The 16,965-nt window shown below is 59.3% G+C and overlaps 2 protein-coding genes across 5 annotated transcripts; one reads left to right on the top strand and one right to left on the bottom strand.

The window, feature by feature from the left end:
* The first annotated feature begins 234 nt into the window (after positions 1-234).
* Positions 235-9,948, top strand: TRIM46 (tripartite motif containing 46). Of its 4 annotated transcripts, none has more exons than XM_027976022.3 (10): positions 235-366; positions 1,757-2,018; positions 2,253-2,596; positions 3,251-3,394; positions 3,510-3,605; positions 4,304-4,557; positions 5,048-5,169; positions 6,079-6,381; positions 7,454-7,751; positions 8,786-9,948. In XM_027976022.3, exons 1-10 carry the CDS (start codon positions 304-306, stop codon positions 9,177-9,179), a joined length of 2,280 nt encoding a protein of 759 aa, XP_027831823.3. In that variant the 5' UTR covers positions 235-303; the 3' UTR covers positions 9,180-9,948. The 4 variants fall into 4 exon arrangements, with proteins under 4 accessions (XP_027831823.3, XP_060258510.1, XP_060258507.1 ...); XM_060402524.1 differs by lacking the exon at positions 235-366 and adding an exon at positions 936-1,255; XM_027976017.3 differs by lacking the exon at positions 235-366 and adding an exon at positions 936-983.
* Positions 9,949-11,583: 1,635 nt separating this feature from the next.
* On the bottom strand, positions 11,584-16,208 carry MUC1 (mucin 1, cell surface associated). Its single transcript, XM_027976040.2, has 7 exons — positions 16,087-16,208; positions 13,785-15,604; positions 13,617-13,672; positions 13,370-13,500; positions 13,100-13,221; positions 12,870-13,019; positions 11,584-11,957 (listed from the first exon to the last, which is right to left on the bottom strand). The coding sequence occupies exons 1-7, from the start codon at positions 16,145-16,147 to the stop codon at positions 11,889-11,891; spliced, it is 2,409 nt and encodes an 802-aa protein (XP_027831841.1). The 5' UTR covers positions 16,148-16,208; the 3' UTR covers positions 11,584-11,888.
* Positions 16,209-16,965: the final 757 nt, after the last annotated feature.

The following is a 16,965-nucleotide window of genomic DNA, read 5'->3' on the forward strand; positions in this document are numbered from 1 at the left end:
TTCTATGAGTAAGATTAGAAGCCAGTGAAGAATTTGAACATAAGAAATGGCCCCCCCTCAAATACCATTCCACGTTACCTAACTACTGCCCCGCTACCCGACCGCCTGCTGAGAACCACGTGGGGAAAACTCTTTCCCACCTCCTACCTCGACGGGCGCTGTTAGATGCTGGTCCCTGGAGCATGCGCAGTGACATCTCACCCTCACCCCTCCCCACATCCCCACCCGGCTCCTGCATTAAGCCCGGGGTTCGCAGCCGCAGCCGGGACCGGGCACCCGGGGGCGGGCGGGCATGCTAGGGCCATGGCTGAGGGTGAGGATATGCAGACCTTCACTTCTATCATGGATGCACTGGTCCGCATCAGTGTGAGTTAAGGTGGGGTCGAGGGGAAGGGGAGGGGGAGCATAGGGGTCTGGGGCAGGCCGGGATCTCGAGCAGGTGGGGGTCCCGCAAGATGCTGGGATGTAGCCAGGGGGTTGTCGATGGCAGAAAGGACTGGGAGGATCGGGATGCAGGTATGAGAGGGTAATCCCGGGGGCAGCCCGGAGGTGATTGCCGTGAAGGCGTCCATCTGCTAGGGTGTAAGGAACATGGAGCTGCCTGGATACAGCGGGTGGCTCGGGGTAGCCTCCAGCCGTGCACCGAGGTTGGGGTTGCAGGGCAACGGGGCTATGCTATGAGGAAGGGGCGTGAGTGAGACTGGGTATTTTCCAAGAAAACTGAGAACAGGTCTGGGGCAAGGAAGGAGCCGCACCACGGTGCAGTTCCCAAATTGGACCCCTTCACGAGACCCCACCCCACCGCACCCCCACTCAGGGCTGCCTCCGAGCCTGCGGTTGTCATGGCAACCCGTGCCCGGCTCTCCCAGGGGCGGTGCCAACCCTGCTCCCCCCCACCACTTCCTTCCCCCTCCCTCCCTGTCCCTCCCTCCTTTGTGTCAGCTGCGCCCCTGACCGGGATGGCTGCGAAGAGAGGGACCAAGGTGAGGTGTGGGGGTGGGGCATAGCCTGAGGACCCCCGCCACCGAAAAAGGGAGGGGTACTTCCGGTGGGGAGGGGGCAAATAGGCGGTGCGCCCGTTTCTACCCTACCTTGGGAGGGGTTGCGACAGGCCGGGTTATGCCTGGGGTGGTAGCAGGAGAGCCGGATGGTGGGGGGCAAAATGGTATGGGTTAGGAGGAGCCAGATGGGTTAGTGGTGAGCAATGGAGGCGAAGGCGGCTGCAGGCCGGAGCCACCGCAGGAGGACAGACAGGGTGAGCAGGAGGATGGAGAGAGCCTGGTTATAAGAAGTCACGCGGGGGAGGAGGGGAATGGGGATGCCAGAGAAGCGGGGAGGGGGGGCGGTTGGTGGGGGGCCTCTGCACAGAGCTGCAGAATGGGCGGTGTCCTTGAGAGATGTGCCTGGGGCAGGCTGCCGGGAGATGGGGGGATGGGGGCAAAGGCCAGGTGAGAGGGCTGTAGGTCCGGCTGAGACTAGGACAGGGGGTGGGGCTTGAGACTGGGGGAGACCTGAGCTCCAGCCATCTCTCCTCCTTAGGTATGTAGCTCTGCAGGAGGGAAGCCTGCTGGAGACAGGGAGTTGGAAGGCCTGTGAACCAGGCCAAGGCTGATGCTGGAGAAAAATCCATCGCTTGTCCCTTGTAGTTTTTCTTCCTCATTTCCAAGAACCCTTGGGTCTTTAAATGCAGTTGAGGTGCCTGTTGAGATGTACCCAGGTGTCCAAGCTCTGATCCAACCTCCTGGTCCCTCCACAGACGAGCATGAAGAACATGGAGAAGGAACTGCTGTGCCCAGTGTGTCAAGAAATGTATAAGCAGCCACTGGTGCTGCCCTGCACCCACAACGTGTGCCAGGCCTGTGCCCGGGAGGTCCTGGGCCAGCAGGGCTACATAGGCCATGGTGGGGACCCCAGCTCCGAGCCCACTTCTCCTGCCTCCACCCCATCCACCCGAAGCCCTCGCCTCTCCCGCAGAACTCTCCCCAAACCAGACCGCTTGGATCGGCTGCTTAAGTCAGGTGGGGCTGGTACCCATGGGGTTGGGATGGGGATGCTGGGATGTCCATCAGGAAGATGGAAGGGGTCCATCCCTGGCCAGGGGCACCTGTGTGTTTTTCAAGGGGTACTGCCCATCCAGGCTCTGCTAAGAGCTGAGCTCTGGCACAATGAAAATTAATTCTTTAATTGAGCAGACTTCCCCCACCCTGAGCCAGCTGTGATTTTCACCTCCCTACTTCCTGGCCCGTCCACAGGCTTTGGGACATACCCCGGGCGGAAGCGAGGTGCTCTGCACCCTCAGGTGATCATGTTCCCGTGCCCAGCCTGCCAGGGTGATGTGGAGCTGGGGGAGCGGGGCTTGGCAGGGCTTTTCCGGAACCTGACCCTGGAGCGTGTGGTGGAGCGGTACCGCCAGAGTGTGAGTGTGGGTGGCGCCATCCTGTGCCAGCTGTGCAAGCCCCCGCCACTAGAGGCCACCAAGGGCTGTACCGAGTGCCGCGCCACCTTCTGCAACGAGTGCTTCAAGCTCTTCCATCCCTGGGGCACCCAGAAGGCCCAGCATGAACCCACCCTGCCCACCCTCTCCTTTCGCCCCAAGGTGAGCCAGCCTTTGCAGGGCCTGGGAAGCGGGGGGAGGGCATGGTGGTGCTGGGTGGGAGGGCATGCCCGGCACTGTAGGCTTCCAAAAGGAGGTGGCCACAGGGTTGCCATTGCCAAACTCCTTTTTCTGTAACAATAGAGGCACTGGACAAACCTTTGAACATCTTTGAGCCTCCGTCTCATCTGCTGAATGAGGCTTGTAATATATCTGCCCTGCAATCTCCATACCTGCAGGGTTGATGGGAGGATCCTTGGGATAATGTTTGTGAAAGTTATTTAAATACACTGAAAAGGTCTATCAGGTATTCATTCATTGAACAAATATTTATCAAATACCTGTGTGCCTGGTGCTATCCCAGGTGTTGGGGCTAGAGCAATAAACAAGATAGACATGGCTAATTATTAACCATTATTGTTATTACCACATGTAGAGGAAGGGAGGAGCAAGGCTAATAGCTGGCGGTTTGCAGGAAAGGCTCTCCTTGATTGCCAGGGCATACCAGCAGGTGGCACCATGGAGCACCGCGTCTAAACTCCCCTCCACCAGCTTGGGTCCCGTCCAGGGGAGGACGGGCAGGGAACTGCCCTGTGGTAGGTCAGCACCCTTACACACACCATTGGCTGACTATTTCCTTGCTGTTTCTGTCCCTAGGGACTAATGTGCCCAGATCACAAGGAAGAGGTAACCCATTACTGCAAGACGTGCCAACGACTGGTGTGCCAGCTCTGCCGTGTGCGGCGCACCCACAGTGGCCACAAGACCACGCCAGTGGTCAGCGCCTACCAGGCCCTCAAGGTGAGGGCCCTGCCTCGCTCAACGCCAGGGCTGCCTACACCCACACCCGCTCACGTCTGCTCTGCTGGCTTCCTCAGGGCCAGGTGTGATGCCCACCTCTTTCTTTTCCCCTCAGGACAAGCTGACAAAGAGCCTGACATACATCCTGGGAAACCAGGACACAGTGCAGACCCAGATCTGTGAGCTGGAGGAGACCGTGAGGCACACGGAGGTGAGGGAGGGCACGGAGGTGGGCCCTGGGCCCTGCCTGGCAGTGGGAGCAGGAAGGGGGTGGAGGTGGGTACAGCCCAATCACCTGGCTGCAAACTCAGGAAGCCTTTGTGGGGTCCATGGATGTGTCAAGGCTCTGGTTAAACTAGGTTGTCAGAAATGGCAGCGTCCCAGGCCAGGCGGTACCCAAGGCCACAGTGGAGACAGGGTGTCTATCACCCGGGAGAGGGAGAGCTTGAAAAGCCCCAGGGATGGAGCTCAGATGCCCTCAGGCTCAGCTGCCTGCTGGGGATGGCACACATCCTTGGACCAAGGAGGGTGAGGTGATGGCTCTGATACCTTTTGCCAGATTGCTTGAATCAGCTGACATGGGGAAGGGCGATAAGGATGGCACAGATGGCTGGTGGACGTTAGTGCGGTCCAGGTGGATATTAGTGTAGTCATGGCCTCTTTTATTTGGGGGAGTCCTCAAGGAGTCAGGATCAAGGTGTGGGCCTCCAGGAAGAGTAACACAAATGGTCAGGATTTGAGCCCATGTGGGTGTACAGGAGGCCGTGGAGCCATGAGCCTGGTCCCATTTGAATGGGTAGGTAGGATTTCCCCAGATCCTTTGTGATCCTAGCCATGGTGTGGTGCCCCAGGAGGCTGGAGCAGATGCAGCCTTCAAGAAGGAGGCAGTCAGTGTTGCTCTCTGGACAGGTGAGTGGTCAGCAAGCCAAGGAGGAGGTGTCCCAGCTGGTGCGGGGCCTGGGGGCTGTGCTGGAGGAGAAGCGGGCGTCACTGCTCCAGGCCATTGAGGAGTGCCAGCAGGAACGGCTGGCCCGTCTCGGCGCCCAGATCCAGGAGCACCGGAGCCTGCTGGACGGCTCAGGTCTGGTGGGCTACGCTCAGGAGGTTCTTAAAGAAACAGACCAGCCTTGCTTTGTGCAAGCAGCGAAACAGCTGCACAGCAGGTACTCGGGGGGGCAGGGCCCAGGGTCACAGGCTCCTGCAGGGTCGGGGCATCGTGGGTGTAGCCCACGTATCAGGCAGTGTCGAGAGTCTTGCCCGGCTGAGAGCTGGGCTCTGAGGACTTTTCACCAGGCCAAATGGATACCAGCTCTTGCCCAAAGGGACAGGGAAGAGACCCATAGCCGATACCAAGGCTCTAGGGCCAGACACGGCAGAATCAAGGGGAAGGGCGGCGGCCCAGACAGCAGTGCCTGACCCTTGGCGGTGTTGGTCGCTCCGTCCTGTCCGACTTTTTGTGACACCACAGACTGTAGCCTGCCAGGCTCCTCTGTCCTTGGGATTCTCCAGGCAAGAATACTGGAGTGGATTGCCATTCCCTTCTCCAGAGGATCTTCCCGACCCAGGGATGGAACCCAGGTCTTCTGCATTGCGGGCAGATTCTTTACCGCCTGAGCTACAGGGAAGTCTGACCCTTGCCTGCCCCCATCCCAGGATTGCCCGAGCCACAGAGGCCCTCCAGACATTCCGGCCAGCTGCCAGCTCCTCCTTCCGCCATTGCCAGCTGGATGTGGGGCGTGAGATGAAGCTGCTGACAGAGCTTAATTTCCTGCGAGGTGAGGAGATGGCCAGGCCCCATGTCCAATTAGAGCCTTCCGCCCTTCCTCCCCAGCAGCGGGCCCGGGGGGCAGTGCCCACCAGGGAACTAACTCCCAAGCCTCCCGCCAGGCCTGGCCAGCCGTCCTGCCCACCCAGCCCACCCGGCCACCCCGTCCCACCGCGCTCAGCGCTGCTTCTCCCTCTCTTTGTTTGTAGGCTGTGGCCACCGCGGACTCTGCTCCGGAGCACCCCAGGCAAGTCAGCGGCCCTGCCCTGGGGGTCCTGCCCCCTCTGCCAGGTCCCCTGCCCTGCCCTGCCACTCCCACGCAGCCTGGCTCCCCACCCATGGCTTCCTTCTCTTTCCTGCCCTAACCAGACCGCCTCCACCATCCTCTTCCCTGACCCTTAATCCTGGCCTTTCCGACTTTTTGTCCTTATGACCTTTGCCCTCCAGGCTTTCCTTCTCTCCCCCTGACCCCTCCTGTGCCATCAAGCTTGGGCTGGCCCTCCGCCCCCATTTTCTGCCTTGCTGCCTCTCCTCGCATCTGTCTCCCATGCAGTTTCCTCTTCCCGTTCAGCGCCCTCTTGCCTGGGTGGGCTCCAGTGGCCGTTACCTGCCTTTCCCTGGGGCTCCTCTGTATTCATAGACTAAAAAGGGTCGTAGAAAGAAAGGACAACACGTGATCTTATACCTTCATTTGACAGAGGAGGAAACTGAGGCCCAGATCGAGGGAGTGGCAGCCCAGGACTGGCATCAGGCCACCTGCCTCTTCTTTTCCCGCGCCCAGGGCCCAGACAGGCGTCTCCCCAGATCCCTCTCACTCGCACTCACCCCCCCGGCTCCCGCTGCTTTCCCTTTTCCCGCCCACCCTCCACACCATGCCCCTGGCCAGGTCGTGACTGACCCCCGCTGTCTCTTCCAACAGTGCCCGAGGCTCCGGTCATCGACACCCAGCGCACCTTTGCCTACGACCAGATCTTCCTCTGCTGGCGGCTGCCCCCCCACTCACCACCTGCCTGGCACTACACCATTGAGTTCCGACGCACTGATGTGCCAGCCCAGCCAGGCCCCACCCGCTGGCAGCGGCGGGAGGAGGTGAGGGGTACCAGCGCCCTGCTGGAGAACCCCGACACGGGCTCTGTGTACGTGCTGCGTGTCCGCGGCTGCAACAAGGCCGGCTACGGCGAGTACAGCGAGGACGTGCATCTGCACACTCCACCCGCGCCCGGTGAGTGGGCCCTGGGTGCCTGGGACCCAGGCACGGACAGCTGCTGCTGGGCGGGCCCCATAGAGACAGCATAACACACTGGGTCATCCTCACTAGCTCTGGAGCCAGACTGCCTGGGTTCAAATCCCAGCTCTGCCTTTTACCAGTTGTGTGGCTTTGGGTGAGTTATTCACCCTCTCTGAACCTGTAGTTCCTCCTCTGTAGGTATAGTAACAACACCTACCCCATAGCCTTGTTGTGAGAATTAAGTGACTTGCTAATGTGTAAAGTCTTAGCTGAGAATTTGAGCTGGTGGCTCAGAGGTTAAAGCATCTGCCTGCAATACAGGAGACCTGGGTTCGATCCCTCGGTTGGGAAGATCCCCTGGAGAAGGAAATGGCAACCCACTCCAGTATTCTTGCCTGGAGATTCCCATGGACTGAGGAGCCTGGTGGGCTACAGTCCATGGGGTCACAAAGAGTCGGACACGACTGAGCGACTTCACTTTCACTTTTCAAGGGCTCAATAGGGCTTCCCTGGTGACTCAGATGGTAAAGAATCTGCCTGCAATGCAGGAGACCTGGGTTGGGAAGACTTCCTGGAGGAGGGTGTGGCAACACACTCCAGTATTCTTGCCTGGAGGATCCCATGGACTGAGGAGCCTGGCGGGCTATAGTCGATGGGGTCACAAAGAGTCGGACACAACTGAGCGACTAAGCCCAGCACAGCACCAGGGCTCAATAAATGTTGGTCAAGTGACTCTCCAGAAAATAGCGGAGGCTCTGGAGTATAGGCATAATAGAGGAGGCAGCCAGAGCGAGTCAGCTGGGGCCGGGAGACTGGTTTCCATGCCCACTAGCCATCACTAAAACTCTTCCTGGGGTCCCATGCCCACTTGGGATGCCCTTTCTTCTTCCCTTATGCTCCCCACTCCAGCTTTCCAGGCCCTGTTCCCAAGAGCCCCCTGCCGTCCCCTGGCAACTTGTTCTGTGTTCTGAAATCTCCCAGTGTCTCGTGCTGACACCTCGAGGTCCCCAGTGCCAGTGTTTGTCCCTGAAGTCCTTCCTTCTGTCTCAACCCTCCCCTACTCCAGTCCTGCACTTCTTCCTGGATGGCCGCTGGGGCACAAGCCGAGAGCGGCTGGCCATCAGCAAGGACCAGCGAGCGGTGAGGAGTGTGCCAGGGCTGCCCCTGCTGCTGGCTGCCGAGCGGCTGCTGACGGGCTGCCACCTGAGCGTGGACGTGGTCCTGGGCGATGTGGCTGTGACCCAGGGCCGCAGCTACTGGGCCTGCGCCGTAGACCCAGCCTCCTACTTGGTCAAGGTGGGCGTCGGGCTGGAGAGCAAGCTTCAGGAAAGCTTCCAGGGTGCCCCCGACGTGATCAGCCCCAGGTCAGGCCCCTCTGGGAGGTATGGGGTTCTGGGGATCTGGGTGGGGGAGCTGGGAACACACGGGGTTGATGAGGGGACCACACACTTGCTGGGATGGAGCTGGAAGGAAATCAGGAGGAAATAACATGAGCCAGGCTGGAGGCACTGTGGTCAGGAGAAGTGTGGGCTCCGTGAAAGCGTTTTGGAGGTTGATCTTTGGAGTGACTGGGGAAAGGGGCAATAGAAAAGGAAGCCATCTCCACTCCCCACCATCTGTCACTCAGGCTAACACACCATCTCGCCAAGTCTCCGTGCCCTTTCTCCCTCACACCCCTTTGGCAACATCTTTTCACCACAAAGCTTTTTCTCTCCAGTACTGCCTTCCCCCACACCTTGTCTCTGCCTCCTCAAAATCTTCCCTTAAACTTTCCATCTCCATACTGTCTCATCCCCAGCATCCTCTTTTTCAGCCACCTACACATGCTCTTCTTCCCCCTCAACACTCTATCCCTCAATACCCCATTTCTTCAGAAGCGGCTTCTCTTCAACATCAGTTCCCTCCTAAACCTGTGATCCCCAACCTGCATCCCTGCAACATCCTTCATCTAAGACACTGACCCGCCCTCATCTCTCTCCCAGCATCCCCCTTCCCAGCATGTTTTCTCTGCTCTCGCCTCTCCCCACCGCTAACCCCTCATCCTTCCAAGATTCTCTAACCCTCAAAACTCTCTCCCAGCATGATATCCCAGTGCCATTTTCTTCGCCACTTGCCTGCATTGGAGGCACTGCCTTTCTCCAGTGTGCCTGAGCGATACCCTGTCTCTCCTCCCCTTCCCCCACCCCTCTGGCCAGTGTGCTTGCCTTTCCCCAGTCTCACCGAACCAAACCCCCAGCCTTACATTATAACGCCCGTCTCTTCAATGTGTTCTCTTCTCAACGCCCCCAAATCCTTGGAACTGCTTGCTCCCCGACATTCCATCCTCCCAACATCTCAGCCCTTGGGTACCATCTACCCCACCCCCCGACATTCTTCTACCCAACATGCATTCCTGCAGGTACGACCCGGACAGTGGGCACGACAGCGGTGCCGAGGATGCCACCGTGGAGGCATCACCACCCTTCGCTTTCCTGACCATCGGCATGGGCAAGATCCTGCTGGGGGCCGGGGCCAGCGCGAATGCGGGGCTGACAGGCAGGGACGGCCCAGCGGCCAGCTGCACAGTGCCCCTGCCGCCCCGCCTGGGCATCTGCCTGGACTACGAGCGGGGTCGTGTTTCCTTCCTGGATGCCGTGTCCTTCCGAGGGCTCCTGGAGTGCCCCCTGGACTGCTCGGGACCTGTGTGCCCTGCCTTTTGCTTCATCGGGGGTGGCGCAGTGCAGCTACAGGAGCCCGTGGGCACTAAGCCCGAGAGGAAGGTCACCATTGGGGGCTTCGCCAAGCTGGACTGACCCTACCGGGCCCCTGCTGGGCCCTGGCCCTCCACACCTCCTGAAGCCGGGTCATCTCTCTGGCAGCTTCTCCCTCAAGCTCTTCCTCCCACGTGGTCCTGTCCCTTCCCCTATCTGTGTCTTCCCAGGGCCTTTCTTGACCAAGGGACTTTCCTCTGCTCACCTCTCTGGATGTCCCCCATTCTCCCTATTGCCTGTTAATCCAGGTTCCCACACCCACCACGTCTCTGCCCCATGCCCTGCCCTTGGCATCTTGCCTAAATCATGGAGAGAGCCCCTACCCCACCCCTGCCCTACCCCTGCCCTGTGCTCCTCCCCAGGCTGATTGGGAGGGAAGGCACCCGGAACACTGGGCATGCTCCCCAGCTCTGCCCTCCGCCCTGCAAAGCTCCCTGCCCCATCCATGCTGAACTGCAGCCTTGGGGCAGAGAGGCTTTTTGGCTGGACAGTGCCCAGGCACTCTTTGGTGAGGGAAAGGGACCCTCTCATCCTGCTTTATTTATTTGGGTCCCTGTACCCCCAGCCGCATGCCTTTTATCCCCTTCCTCTCCCCCTTGCATGCTTTAACCTGTCCCGCACCCATGCCAATGTGCCAAGTCTCCCTTGGGGTCCCAGCTGAGGTTGAGCGTCCCCACTGGGTTGGGCCTGGCAAGGCCTCTGGTGCCTGCTGCTGCCCCCCTGCGGTGAGCACTGCTAGGCCTGTGCCAAGCAACAGCTGTTATTTTCATGGTTTATAAACAATAAACTGTGATGCCAGGCCTTCCTGTGATGTCTGCCTTCCCGGAGCCTATTCCTCTTAGCTTCTGTGCTGGATGTGGCAGGCCAAGGGGATGGAGAGTTCCCTGCTATTTCTTAGAGCAGGGGTGCGCAATGGAGCTGGTGCCTGCGGGAAGGAGGTCCCCAAGCCCTGTGCTCTCCAGTCTTCTGCCAGACCTGTGCCCAGCCCAGGTCCAAACTGATATGGCTGCCAGGGGGCACATCGCTCTGGTGCTGCCCGCCCTCCCACCACCACCACCCCACCCCCATGGGGCGTCTGGGTGGAGCCCTGCAGGAATGCGACTTAGGGTGCCCAAAGAGAGCAGAGGCTCCTGGCACAAGGCCTTTCTGTGTTCCCCCATTTCTTGGATTATAGGAAACAGCCTTCATTCAGCCTCCATGACCTTCCCTGAGTTCCAAGGGGCAGATTCAAGCAATTGTTAATTAGGGAAAGGAGGGAATGGGAGACCAGAGAGAAACAAACAATCGAGAACAGTCTTGAGCAACACCCTGTTTCCCCATCAATGGATATTCACAATATCTTTGAGCTGTTTTGTAGAAACGAATATCCCCTGCAGGTGGGAAAAGTTAAAGATGGGACCCCAGAGCAGCTGGTCCTGAAGGTCGATGATGCTGAATTCCAGTTACCTCACCACCAACCCATCAGAAAAATGTCCATGAGCTGATCATGTGCTCTTTGAGCAATTACTGTAAATCTTCTCCAATTTGGGACATATGGTTTTGAGGGCATTTGCCCACTGTGGCCGCCTTCACCTGGCAACACAATAAAGCTATTCTTTTCTACTTCACCTAAAACTCTGTCTCAGAGATTCAATTCAGTCCCGGTGCACAGAGAAGCTGAGCTTTTGGCATCAGTGCGTCAGTCAGAGAGTGTGTGCATGCTCAGTCATGTTTGACTCTCTGTGACCCCAAGGACTGTAGCGCGCCAGGCTCCTCCATCCGTAGAATTTCCCAGGCAAGAATACTGGAGTGGGTTGCCATTTCCTTCTCCAGGGGACCTTCCCAACCCAGGGATCGAACCTGAGTCTTGTATCTCCTACACTGGCAGGCCGGTTCTTTACCACCGAGCCATCTGGGAAGTCTTTGACATCAGAACCAGAACTATTTCCCCACCCCTGGGGCACCAGGTAGTAGACCCCAGAGCCAGTAGGCAGGTGGGGCAGTCTGGCACCAGGCCCTGGATCTGACACGGACCTTATCGTGGCCCTGTTGACTCTGCTGCCTTAGGACTTACTTCACACCCGGACAGCTAAGAATAGAGCCGCCTGAGGGCACCATGCCAAGGGGAGAGGAGGGCGCGGGAGTGAAATCCAGGCCTGGGGATAGGGGCGAGCCCGGCTCTCGGGCCGGCAGAGCTGGGTCATGCTGGCTGCTGGAGCCTCAGGCTTTTGTTTCCTCCTTCCTCGTGCGCTGCTGGCCATGCAGGACAGGCGATAGGAGTCCGTCCGCCTGCACTCCAATGCCATCTCCTCTCCAGCCTCCTGCTACTCAAATGAACCCCGCTCCTCTGGCCTTCTCTTCCCCTCCTCTCCCAGAGGTCTCTTCCAGACGCCCCCGCCCCTTGCCACACACACACATTTTGACTGCCCCTCACCAATCCACAAGTCACAGACAACAGATCAGAAGCTGGTAGTGGGTGGGGAGGAGGCCCACGTTTTATTCAGCAATGTTCACGTTCCCACTCCCGTTTCCAAGCACTCCAGCCAGTCTTCCTGGGAGCCGCTGCCTCCGACATGTCCCCAGGGGCTCAGGTGGGCTTCACCAGGGCTAAGATGGTTTAGGGGACTTGATGGGTCCTGTGAGGGAGGCTGTGAGCAGCCCACCTGAATGCCCAGTTCACTAGCCCGGAACAGAGCTGGGGGCGGGGGTCCCCAGAAGTGAAGAATTCCAGGGAGGCAGCCAGTACTGGCTGGACTCTCAGCAGACGTGTCCCTACAAGTTGGCGGAAGTGGCTGCCAGGTTTGTATAAGAGAGGTTGCTGCCACCGTTGCCTGCAGAAACCTAGGTAGGAGCAGAAGAGATCCGGGATGAGCGGCAGAGGCTTTCCTGGGACAACCTTCCTCCCTGGGGTCCCTGGATGGCACCCCAGGATGGGTTGAATGGTCCAGGAGCCTGACTAGCTTTCAAAGGGTTAATCTGGAGAGAGCACCTGCTGGTCACCACCACCAGCCAGATGACTGTAAACAGGGCCACTCCCCCTCCTCCTCCTGCTCCGGTTCGGTTCACTCCCTCCCCTTGGCTCTCAGCACCCCCTGCTTTCCCCTCCTGCCACTTTCTCCCTCCATTCTCTGCTCCTCCAGCCCAAGGAGGTGTACACGTTTCTGCAAAACTGGAAGAAGGAAGTCCCCAGACAGAGGAAAAGTCAGGAAAAGGAAACTCTCCCTTCCCCCACTTGGAGTGGCCTTTCAGCCCCAGATGGCAAAGTAATTATTTACTAGGTCACGGAGGGAGGGAAAGGCAGAAAGAAGGAAGAGGGGATCTGTGCCTCCCCAGCTTGCACCCAGGCTCACCTGGCTTGGTAAAACTTCTTTCCCAGTTCAGAGACCCCCTTCTCCCCACCAGCCTTTCCCAATCTACCCTCCATTCTTAGGAGACAAGCTGGGACAAGGTGCTCCTTCCATGAAGGGTTCCCCTGGGTGCAGTGCCCCATTCATGCCACCTCTGGGCATCCCAGTTTAGTTGAGCTGTGAATGCTCTTCTGGGGGTGCTGGTTGTGGGGGGCACACCCTCCCGAGGTCCCCCTTCTTCCCTAAGCCTTTCCCACAGAACCCCTCTGACCTCCACCCCAGCCTTGTCAAGTCACGGCTTATTTCATGTCACCTCTTCTAAGTTCTTTGGGTCTTCCCAGTACACTTTCAAAACCACTGCCCAGACAAAGCCCTTTCGCCCCACCGCTGCCCCCACCTCCCTCACCTCCTCATAGGGGCTCCGTTTGGTACTGCCAGGGGGCACAAAGCGCCCATGGGTGTGGTAGGCAGAGTACTCGCTCATAGGATGGTAGGCACCTAGGGTTGGAAAGATGTCCAGCTGCTCACATTTCTTTCGTCCGCACTGACACACAACCTGGGGAGACAGGAGGTTATGGGGGTGCGCAGCTCCTTCCAGCAGGGGGACTCTGTCAGGGCTGGGGACTGGGCACTCACCAGGGCAATGAGATAGATGATGGCCAGCGCAACCAGAACGCAGACCAGCACCAGCAGGGCAATGCCCCAGCCAGGCACCCCAGACGCAGACGGGGCAGAGGAAGGAAACTGGGCATCGCGCACTGAAAAGAAAGCAGTGGTCAGAGCAGTCTCCCAAAGGAGGTGGCTCTCCCCTTACCAGCTCCAAGAGAAAAAGCAGGGACCCAGAGGCCGGAGAGAGAGGGTCCCAGGCAGGGTGGTGCTGGCTGGCAGCTGGGGGAGAGGACTCACCACTAACTCCACTGATGGTCAGGCTATAATTGGCTGCGTGTGCTTCAAGCTGACTGAACTGTGCCTTCACCAACTCAGCAGTGGTGCCCTCTCGGAAGGCCAGAGTTAAGTCTACCAACACAGATCCTGGCCTGGTTACAAAGAAATGGGGAACTCAGCCATGGGCCCCAGTTTCTGGGTCAGTACACCCTCCCCACAGTCATGACAACATTCGCCAGTCCCACAGAGTCCACACCCAGAACTGTACCTGAACTTGATCTCTGAGAGGCCCAGAAAATCCCTCTGTTTATAAGTCTGCAAAATCTGGGGTGAGAGGGAAAGGTCTAAGATTTGATGCAAGTGCCTCAAAGAGTTCTGAAGGCTGCTTCGGGGGTGGGGGGTGGGGGTGCGTGTTAGAGGAAAGGCAGCTACTCACCACATCCAAAATGCTTCTTTGCAGCTCCTGATAGTAGCTGGTTTGGGGATTTTCCAGGGAAGAGTTAAACTGGAGGTTTGTAATGCGAAAAGACAGGAAGAACAGGGAGACCTGAACAGACAACTGCTGAGAAGTCTTAGGATGGGAGGCAGTGGAAAGTGCTGTGCTAGGGCTAGTGCTCGCGGCAGCTGTCCTGGTACTGTGGCTGGCAGCAGTGGGGGCAGTTTCAGAGCTGGGGACTGAGGATGGAGTGCCCTTGCTGACTGGGGTCGTGGTAGCCCTGGATGAGGTGCCCTTGTGTGCTGAAGTGACCATGGAGCTCGACGTAGAGCTGGTGGTCACGGACGAGATGTCACTGCTGGTTGGGGATGAGGCGGCGTGCTGACCTGGAGAGGCAGCCGGGCTCGGGGCAGGGCTGCTGGCCAGGGATGGGACACTGTCATAGCCTGGAGAGGCAGCCGGGCTTGGGGCAGGGCTGCCGGTTGCAGTTGAGGCGCCGTCGCGGCCTGAAGAGGCAGCCGGGCTCGAGGCAGGGCTGCTGGTTGGGGTCGAGGCGCCATCGTGGCCTGGAGAGGCAGCCAGGCTCGGGGCAGGGCTGCTGGCCAGGGATGGGACACTGTCATAGCCTGGAGAGGCAGCCGGGCTCGGGGCAGGGCTGCTGGTTGGGGTCGAGGCGCCGTCGTGGCCTGGAGAGGCAGCTGGGCTTGGGGCAGGGCTGCCGGTCGTAGTCAAGGCACCATCATGGCTTGAAGAGGCAGCTGGGCTTGGGGCAGAGCTGCTGGTTGGAGTTGAGGCTCCGTCGTGACCTGGAGAGGCAGTTGGGCTTGGGGCAGGGCTGCTGGTCGTAGTCAAGGTGCCGCCGTGGCCTGGAGAGGCAGTTGGGCTCGGGGCAGGGCTGCTGGCCAGGGATGGGACACTGTGATAGCCTGGAGAGGCAGCCGGGCTCGGGGCAGGGCTGCTGGTTGGGGTCGAGGCGCCGTCGTGGTCTGGAGAGGCAGCCGGGCTTGGGGCAGGGCTGCTGGTTGGAGTTGAGGCCCCGTTGCGGCCTGGAGAGGCAGTTGGGCTTGGGGCAGGGCTGCCGGTAAGAGACAAGGCACCATCATGGCTTGAAGAGGCAGCCGGGCTTGGGGCAGGGCTGCTGGTTGGAGTTGAGGCTCCGTCGTGGCCTGGAGAGGCAGTTGGGCTTGGGGCAGGGCTGCTGGTCGTAGTCAAGGTGCCGCCGTGGCCTGGAGAGGCAGTTGGGCTGGGGGCAGGGCTGCCGGTAAGAGACAAGGCACCATCATGGCTTGAAGAGGCAGCCGGGCTCGGGGCAGGGCTGCTGGTTGGAGTTGAGGCTCCGTCGTGGCCTGGAGAGGCAGTTGGGCTTGGGGCAGGGCTGCTGGTCGTAGTCAAGGTGCCGCCGTGGCCTGGAGAGGCAGTTGGGCTGGGGGCAGGGCTGCCGGTAAGAGACAAGGCACCATCATGGCTTGAAGAGGCAGCCGGGCTCGGGGCAGGGCTGCTGGTTGGGGTCGAGGCTCCGTCGTGGCCTGGAGAGGCAGTTGGGCTTGGGGCAGGGCTGCCGGTCAGAGACAAGGCACCATCATGGCTTGAAGAGGCAGCCGGGCTTGGGGCAGCGCTGCTGGTTGGAGATGAGGCGCCATCGCGGCCTGGAGAGGTAGTCGGGGTTGGGGCAGGGCTGCTGGTTCTGAGTAAGGTGGTGGTTGTACTCCAAGAAGTTTCTTTAGTGGGACTGGACGTTGGGCTGCTTTGTGTACTGGAAACTTGTACAGTACTGTTGGGGCTTGTGGAGACAGAGGCTGTCAGCATAGTGACATTGGCAACTGTAAGAAATCGGGGTTACAGAGTATGGTTGGGGGAAATTTCAGCATAAGGAGAAAGTACATTCTCTGGCATCTGGGGAAGTAATGCCAGGAGGATATGGGGAGTGGGCCCCTGAGTCAGCTCTCTTTCTCCTTACAGGCTGGCAACCTCCATCTCTCTTCCCATATCATCTGTCTGCTCCTGGACTGTGGGCTTTCCCGCTCCTAAGATTTTCCTCTCCCGATTCCACCCCCAACCCCTCCAGACTTCTCTTCAGGACACTCGCCTGCTCCTGGCACCCACTGTCCTCCAGCTGTGCGTGTAGGGTCTCTCCTCAGGTTTCCCTTAGCCTCACTCCTTTATTCTTCCTTCTGGCAGAAACTAGGCCACCCCTGTCCGCAACTTCTGCCTCTTGGATGCCATCTCCCAGGAAGCAAAACCCACAGAAAGCTGGGAAGACCACAGGAGCAGGGCAGCCCCCTCCCCGCCTTGCGCCCCTCACCTGTAAGCACTTGGAACAGCAGCAGCAGGGAGAGGAAAGGGGCCTGGATGTCCGGTGTCATGGTGGTGGCGGAGCGGTGGGGAGGGGACAGAACAAACTCGGGCCGGAGCTGCCCACGAGGTGGAGCGGACACAGGCGCCTGCTGCTTTATACCGGTCCCCCGCCTGCCCTAGGCTCAGCCAGAGCAGGTGACAGGTGACAAAGCTCCACCCCCTCCCCCTTTCCCTACCTCCAACCTCTTCCTCCTCCTCCCCAACCATTTCTGGCCCCTCAAATAAGGTATGTGGGCTTCAATCACTCAACTCCCTGACAACCTGTTTGTTTTCTAACTGGCCTCCCCCCTTTCACCAACCACTCCCTGGCTCCAGAAGGTGGTGGAGGAAGTCTGGAACCTGACCTGGGTCCCCATGGTCCTATTTTAGCCCCAGGACAACTGCCTTGGTGAGACGAGTAACAGAGAAATTGAACTAGGTCAAAGTCCTAGCCCAGGGCCGGCATTGTGGGTCCTCCACACCACTGTCCCATTCTCACTGGGTCGCTTGGAGTCCCACTCTGGGGGCTGAGAAAGGAGCGGAAGGCTCGACAATGCGTAAACTCGGAGCTAGTTTTGGACCCCTTCCCCCCACTACTTCCCGGATAGCCCCACCCTTCTAACCTCTCCCTGTCCAGTTCTAAACACGGTTCTACCCCGAAACCCACAGTCCCCGCCCCAGCCGGACTTTCCAGCAGCCCAGTTCCTTCCTTGACTTTCTCTCGAGAAGGGGGCGGGGGAAGAAATTTCCACTTAGCGAAGTACGAAACTCCACCAAACCCTAGGGTCTTTCCTTTCCCCGAATCCACCAGGTAGCGGAGGCTCGCTGGCCGGGCTCTCCCGCCCTC

Source organism: Ovis aries, chromosome 1, assembly GCF_016772045.2.
Source record: "Ovis aries strain OAR_USU_Benz2616 breed Rambouillet chromosome 1, ARS-UI_Ramb_v3.0, whole genome shotgun sequence".
Classification (NCBI taxonomy): domain Eukaryota; kingdom Metazoa; phylum Chordata; class Mammalia; order Artiodactyla; family Bovidae; genus Ovis; species Ovis aries.

Bases quoted from the DNA above. Each gene is read 5' to 3' on its own strand.
- TRIM46 (XM_027976022.3), top strand. From the start codon at position 304: ATGGCTGAGGGTGAGGATATGCAGACCTTCACTTCTATCATGGATGCA. The intron at 2,597-3,250 runs GTGAGCCAGCCT...TTCTGTCCCTAG, and splicing joins CCCTCTCCTTTCGCCCCAAG to GGACTAATGTGCCCAGATCA. The intron at 3,395-3,509 runs GTGAGGGCCCTG...TTTTCCCCTCAG, and splicing joins GCGCCTACCAGGCCCTCAAG to GACAAGCTGACAAAGAGCCT.
- MUC1 (XM_027976040.2), bottom strand. From the start codon at position 16,147: ATGACACCGGACATCCAGGCCCCTTTCCTCTCCCTGCTGCTGCTGTTC. The intron at 15,605-16,086 runs GTGAGGGGCGCA...GATTTCTTACAG, and splicing joins GCTGTTCCAAGTGCTTACAG to TTGCCAATGTCACTATGCTG. The intron at 13,222-13,369 runs GTGAGTCCTCTC...CTTTCTTTTCAG, and splicing joins GACCATCAGTGGAGTTAGTG to TGCGCGATGCCCAGTTTCCT.